The sequence below is a fragment of the Penaeus japonicus genome, unplaced genomic scaffold, assembly GCF_977035675.1.
Source record: "Penaeus japonicus unplaced genomic scaffold, GWHDUDI00000001_assembly GWHDUDI00000032, whole genome shotgun sequence".
NCBI lineage: Eukaryota > Metazoa > Arthropoda > Malacostraca > Decapoda > Penaeidae > Penaeus > Penaeus japonicus.
This window is the reverse complement of record NW_028234434.1, coordinates 4223480-4230979: the sequence shown is the minus strand read 5'-3', so window position 1 is coordinate 4230979 and position 7500 is coordinate 4223480. Positions and strand designations below refer to the sequence as shown.

Genomic DNA, 7500 nt, shown 5'->3' with positions numbered 1-7500 from the left:
CCGTCATTCACAGTTGCTTATTGATGGGAGCATTGATTACTTGGTTTATCGGGGTCTATGAACTTACATAGCACCTAAGGATGCTAAGAGACCAAGTTCTATATATAGGATGGTAGCGTGGTGGCTTTTGACGTCGCTGGCGTGATGACTTCGACAGAGCTGTCGTTGCGGAGGTCAGAAGGTAGAGAGACGCCTCTCCTATCGGTGTGGCTGACGGACCGAGAATGAGAGTGAGGGCGAGAGGTCAGGTATGGCTGTACCCAGGCTCCATGTCGACCTGGGTTAAGAATAGACTTGTGTCCCTACAGGATAATGATAGAATCGTGACCCAATTTCTTTCCACCACGTGGAGTAACAGTCCACATTGGAGATGATTCGCTATTTAGGATTTGCCATCTTGGACATGTCTGACAGAGAGAGAGAGAGAGAGAGAGAGAGAGAGAGAGAGAGAGAGAGAGAGAGAGAGAGAGAGAGAGAGAGAGAGAGAAAGAGAAGAGGGAGGAAGATCCAAACCAGCTCCATTATACCATGAATTGCGAAGTCAGATCCATTAGCCAATATCACAGAACCATAAAGGAAGCAGGGAGCGTCGGCCAAGAGCCCTGGCATCACCGCGGGAGCGAAGAGCAACCTCGGAAAACAACACGATTTCGCGGAACGGTGCGCGCAGGGCGGGCGGAGGGCGCAGGGCGGGCGGAGGGCGCAGGGGACTTGCAACGAAAGTTATTGGTATTGTTACCGACGTTCTTCCTATTATCCTCATCATTATAATTAATATCATCATTAACACTATACATTCACATGTACAAGTATATATATAAATGTATATGCATATATATATATATATATATATATATATGTATATATATATATATATATATATATATATATATATATATATATTATTATATATATACATACATGTATATATATAAATATATATATATATATATATATATATTATATATATATATATATATATATGTATATATACATATATACATATATGCTTACATACATATATATATATATATATATATATATATATATATACATATATATATATATATATATATATATATTGTTAATGTGGCTACATTTATATTCAAATGTGATGTTCTAAGTTCCTAATAATTGTGATATGTACTAACAATAGGGATATGTATTAAATAGATTAGTATCCCCTTATATCGTTTTCTGATGTACGCCTCCTATAGGCAATCTGCATAACTAATCGCATGACAACAATTGGAAGCCATTTTGTGACTCAGAGAAGCCAAGTGAGGTGTCTGAGGTATTTATCTTATTATATTTATGTAATCTTGCAATATATGTTTATACTAGAATAGAAATTTGATATATGATGGTGTCAAGATATATTGTAGTTGATTGATTATGTTATATGATATAAGATCAATATGTTAAACTTGAATTAGAAAGGAATGCTTTACATTTTCAGTTTTACGGGAATAAACAATATGGATGGGAATGAAGGGGAATGAAGATTCAAGTTGTATAGAAGAATCAATAAAACCCACAAAATTTCCACAAGATTTTCCCTGTACAACCCACCAAGACTTGGCCCTCTGCGACAGTAAAACTCAGTGCCTCCCGGGAAAAGTAAAACTCAATTCCTCCCGGGTATAGTAAAACTCATGCCTTAGGGGTGGATTAGTAAAACCCATGCCTCCTGAGTTTAGTAAAACTCAATTCTCTCGGGTGCAGTAAACCTTATTCCTCGAAGATACACCAGTACAACCCATGCTTCGAGATGAGTCAAGATATCTCATACATGAGAAGATCATCAGTATAACTCCTCACAAGGCAGCAGCAGAATCCAGGCCTGTTGGAGCTGCAGCAAAGGCTAAGAAGTAACCTGTTGAATTACTACAAAGATCTCCGTTTTTCAAAGAATCTAATCCTTCTACAAGACTCACCAACAGCTCGTGAACTTCTGATGATAAAGTATGTTTATGGTAGTCATTAGTTCTAACTAGGTCAGTGGTACGTAAATAGTGACAAAATGAGTGCCACTGAAGAAGCTGGAAGTGAACAACCTCAACAGACTGAGGCTAGTGATGAAATGAAGGGTGCTAGATTAAGAGTTTTAACAGAGAAAGGACGTGAGTATCAAATAACACAGCTTTCAAATAGGTTATTAGCAGCTAAGCAAGCATGGAGAAAGGCACTTACAGATATAATGTTTTGTCTAGAAAGTGTAATAAGTGTGGATCAGCTTAGAATACATAAAAAGGCAGCAGTGTCACAGTTCAATGAAGTAGTAACTGCCTTTATTTTGTTAATAGAAGTAGATCCAAATTCACAGGAGAAATTGTCACAGGAGTTAAACAATGATGAAAAGGTTCATGAAACTTGCTTGCACCAAATTGAGAGTAAAATGAATGAGACAAATTCAGTAAAGTCACATTCTAGTAAATTATCAAGGCATTCTCAGTCTACTAACAGATCTTCTCAGAGCATTAATAAGAAGGAGCAGTTACTTACAAAGATAGCTAAGCTACAAACTGAGCTTCAGTTCCATGAAAGGGAAATGGAGCACAAGAAAAATCTTGTCATAAAAGATTTAGTAGCTACTCAAGCAGAATTGAATATTGTAAATGCAACGGAAGATGAGAAATTAGTACTGCCTGAGTGTGAAGAAGTAGATAATTTAAGTAAGACACTACATCTTCATAAATATTTAGATTCACTTGATAGCAATCCGTTAGAAGACCGGCAAGTAAAACCTAGTTTATGTAAACAGGAAATAAATGTCCATGATATATCTGGTATGGCTGAATTAGAGAAGGAAGTGTCTAAATTAGAGTACACTTACTTACCAAGTCCAGTACTTAACCCACAAGCTAAAAGTTTTAAACCAGAATCAGAATTGAAAAGACCACATGTATCAACTAGACAAGATAGAACAAGTTCATTAGTGGACATCAATGTATTGAGGGAAGTGGTTGATATCTTGTCCTCAAAAAACAAAAATGAATTGCCACGGCCAGAGCCAGAAGTTTTCAGTGGTGATTTATTGGAGTTTCCAACCTGGCTTCAAAATTTTGAGATATTTATAGAATCACGTGTAACAAAGCCAGCTGAGAAACTTTTTTATCTTGGTAAATATACTAGTGGGGCAGCTAAAGAAGCAATAAGAGGACTTCTAAGAATTCACAATGAAGAAGCTTTTCGTGAAGCTAAAGGCATATTAGAAGATAGGTATGGTAATAAATTCATTGTAGCAAATGCCTTTAGGAAAAAACTGAGTGAGTAGCCAAAGATTTTGAGAAATGATGGTCACGCACTACAGAAATTTTCAGATTTCTTGAAGAACTGTTTAATGGTAATGAAAACATCTGATTTTCTTAATATCTTGGATGACCCTCAAGAAAACAACAAGATGTTACAAAAGTTAACTCCATCTCTAATAGAAAGGTGGAACTCAATAGTCTATAGATGGTCTGTAAATGGTTCAGGTTATCCGACATTTAATGTTTTTTGTGAATTTATAGAAGTAGAGGCAAAGAAAGCTTGCCATCCAATTTCCTCTTATTGTGCAGTGATGTCAATAAATCAAAAGTATGATGTAGGTGACTTAAAGAGTAAGAAGGAAGTTAGATCGCAAACTAGTAGAGTTGGAACAAAGAGTTTAGTGGCCAACTCAACTGGGGTTAAGGAATCAGAGTTGAAAAGAGATGACAAAGGACTAAATGTAAGAAAGAAATTTCATTGTCACTATTGTAATGGAGAACATGATCTAGATTCGTGTAAAGAGTTTGGTGAACTCAGTAATAAAGAAAAAATGGAATATGTCCAAAGGTCATTTATTTGTAGAGGTTGTTTAAAGTATGGCCATATCATTAAAAATTGTAGAAAAAGAAAGATGTGTGCAGTGTGTAAAAGATGTCATCCAACTTCTCTTCATGAGGCTATACTTGAAAGGATCAAGGAAAGGGAAGCTTTACTTAAAAGGATCAAAGAAAAAGAAGCTGAGAAAACTGTAACTTTGTACAAAAGTTCAACAGCTGAGGACAACATCACCTCAGATAAGGTTAGTGAAGAGCCCAAAAATGATATAGTCTCTAATAAGGTAAAGATAAAGCACACAGAGTGTATGACAAATACAATGATAGTGCCAGTGTGGTTACATCATGAAAGTAATGTTTGTAACAGAATCTTAGTTTATGCATTATTAGATGAACAATCAGATGCCTGTTTTATAAAAGAATCCATTTTGAATAAATTAGGAACTAAGGGTCACAAAGTCCACCTAAAATTAGCAACAGTATTAGGAGAAGAAACAGTTGAAAGTACAAAAAATAAGGGACTCGTGGTGCGTGGCATAAATGAATGTACAGACGTGTCACTTCCAGCAACATATTCACAAAGAGATATTCCAGCTAAAAGGGATCAAATATCAAGGCCAGAAAGTGTAGAAGAATGGCCTCATCTACAAAGAATAGCACCCAAATTGATGGCATATGATAGTAACATCGAAATAGGACTCTTGATTGGCTTGACTTGTATGCGTGCTATTAAACCAAGGGAATTGATCCTTGGAAAGGATGATGAACCCTATGCCAGAAAAACTTTGTTAGGCTGGAGTATCATAGGTAGAGTCATTGAGAAGTGTCAAGATGCTGTCTCACATCAAGTCTTAGCTAGTAAATTAATGGTCCACAAGGTTATAATTAATGGTGAAAGGAAATGTGGCTTTCTCTCCTCACAAACTAAAGTGAAGGAAATAATTAACCCTTCACAACTTGGCAAATTCTTTGAGCTTGACTTTAATGAAAGGGAAGTTGGAGATATTCCTTACTCGTAGCAAGACAGAATTTTCTTGAGAAAAATGAAAGAAGGAATTCACCAACAAGAGGATGGACATTGTGAATTGCCCCTCCCACTTAAGGATGATGAGGTCAAACTTCCAAACAGTAAAGAGTTAGCAATATCAAGGTTGATGAGCTTGAGAGGAAAGTTACAAGGTAATAAGAATTATCACCAGGACTATATTGAGTTCATGAATGAACTTATAAATAAAGGGTATGCAGAAGAAGTACCTAATCAAGATCTACCTTTGAATGATGGTCAAGTGTGGTATATTCCACATCATGGAGTATATCATCCAAAGAAACCTGGTAAAATTAGAGTGGTCTTCGACTGCAGTGCCACCTATAAGAATGAATCACTTAACAGAAATTTACTTCAAGATCTAGACTTGACAAATAATTTGATTGGTGTTCTTTGTAGATTCAGAAAAGAAAATGTTGCAGTTGTAAGTGATATAGAAGCTATGTTCCACCAAGTAAAGGTAAGGCCTAATCAGAGAAATTTACTACGCTTTCTACAGTGGAATAATGGAGTTCTGTATTCAAATCTAATAGAATATTTTTCTGACTGGCATAGAACAAATAAGGCCATCGCTTTATGCTTACGCCTTCAACACAAATTCAAGAAACTTGTCAAAGGAACAACTGAAGATTCAAAAGAAACAAAGGAATCTAAATATGTTCCACCCAGTGTTACAGAACTGGAGGAAGCAGAAAAGGAAATTTTAAGACAGGTTCAAAATGAAGCCTTCGAAGAAGAGAAACAAGAGTTGAAGTATCTGACTAGTGAAGAAGAAGCAACCAAGACAAAACCATTGAAGAAAGGAAACAGGCTTTATCACTTAGATCCTTTCTTAGATAAAGATGGTATCTTAAGGATAGGTGGAAGAATGAGGCATGCAAACTTCACCACGAATAGCAAACATCCAGCTATATTACCGAAGGTATCACACATAACTGAAATGATAGTATGTCATTTCCATCAGAAAGTTCATCATCAAGGTAGAGGTATAACCTTGAATGAGTTAAGAGCATCAGGTTATTGGATTATAGGAGGTTCCACAATAGTAGCAAGACATATTTTTAGATGTGTCACATGCAAGAGATTAAGAGGTACATTTCAAGAGCAGAAAATGTCTGACTTGCCACCGGACAGGCTTGAACCTACCCCTCCTTTCACATATAGTGCAGTAGATTACTTTGGACCATTCTTTGTCAAGGAAGGGCGCAAAGAAGTTAAAAGATATGGTGTTCTATTCACTTGTATGGTCTCAAGGGCAATTCATATAGAAACAGCTAATACACTGGAAACAGATTCATTTCTGAATGCATATCGACGCTTCATTGGAAGACGCGGCCCAGTTCGTCAGCTTAGATCAGACCAGGGTACGAACTTTGTTGGAGCCAAAAATGAACTTCAAGAATGCCTGCAAGAAATGGACCAGAAGAAGCTAACAAGGGAGCTCCTCAAAGAAAACTGTGATTTGATAACATTTGAGATGAACATCCCGCATGCAAGTCATATGGGTGGGGTGTGGGAAAGACAGATACGTACGGTGAGGAACATATTGACAGCAATGCTACACCACCACAGTAAGCAATTAGATGATGAATCACTCAGGACCCTTATGGTCGAAGCAGAGACCATCGTTAATGGTCGACCTCTAACAGTAGACAATATCAGTTCTCCTCACTCATTAGAACCACTAACACCAAATCACTTGTTAACCATGAAAACCAAGGTCGTGCTGCCACCGCCAGGTGCGTTTCAGTCCGATGATCAGTATTCAAGAAAAAGGTGGCGAAGAGTTCAGTATCTTGCCAATGAGTTTTGGAACAGGTGGAAAAGAGAGTATGTGCAATCTTTACAGTCCAGGAATAAGTGGACAAGAGTCAACCAAAATTTAAAGGAAAATGACATTGTTATTGTAAAAGAGCCAAATCTGCCCAGAAATTCTTGGAAGCTTGGTCGTGTATCTGAAGTCATCCCAAGCAAAGATGGTCTTGTAAGAAAAGTTAAGTTAACTATGGCAGATTCCACACTTGATATGTCTGGGAAAAGAATTAAATCGGTTGTAAGTCTTGAAAGACCAATTCACAATCTAGTATTGTTAGTTCAGGCAGAGTGAGACCGGGTTTCCCCGCCGAGAAGCCTACTTAAGTGCCAAAATTGTACCAAAGGATTCTCATAGTTCCTCGGTAGTATTTGTAGTATTATTCTCACATGGTGCTCAATAGATATTAAGGTTATTATATAAGGTAAATTGTTTACTCAATTTAGGGGAGCCATGTTAATGTGGCTACATTTATATTCAAATGTGATGTTCTAAGTTCCTAATAATTGTGATATGTACTAACAATAGGGATATGTATTAAATAGATTAGTATCCCCTTATATCGTTTTCTGATGTACGCCTCCTATAGGCAATCTGCATAACTAATCGCATGACAACAATTGGAAGCCATTTTGTGACTCAGAGAAGCCAAGTGAGGTGTCTGAGGTATTTATCTTATTATATTTATGTAATCTTGAAATATATGTTTATACTAGAATAGAAATTTGATATATGATATATTGTAGTTGATTGATTATGTTATATGATATAAGATCAATATGTTAAACTTGAATTAGAAAGGAATGCTTTACATTTTCAGTTTTACGGGAATA

General features: G+C 36.6%; 2 protein-coding genes across 2 annotated transcripts in view; both read left to right on the top strand.

Moving 5' to 3' along the window:
* Positions 1-1089: 1089 nt before the first annotated feature.
* LOC147467945 (uncharacterized) lies at positions 1090-4828 on the top strand. The gene is given in 2 exon segments (XM_086556296.1): positions 1090-1294; positions 1745-4828. A coding segment is annotated over 1 exon segment (2805 nt). The 5' UTR covers positions 1090-1294; positions 1745-2023.
* Positions 4829-4850: 22 nt separating this feature from the next.
* LOC147467944 (uncharacterized) overlaps positions 4851-7500 on the top strand; it is a 2729-nt gene continuing 79 nt past the window's right edge. Inside the window, exons 1-2 of the mRNA XM_086556297.1 lie at positions 4851-7333; positions 7488-7500. The exon at positions 7488-7500 is cut by the window's right edge and continues 79 nt beyond it. Coding sequence (XP_086412423.1) covers positions 4853-6961 — 2109 coding nt within the window. The 5' untranslated portion in view covers positions 4851-4852 and the 3' untranslated portion in view covers positions 6962-7333; positions 7488-7500. The remainder of the gene's footprint in view (positions 7334-7487) is intronic.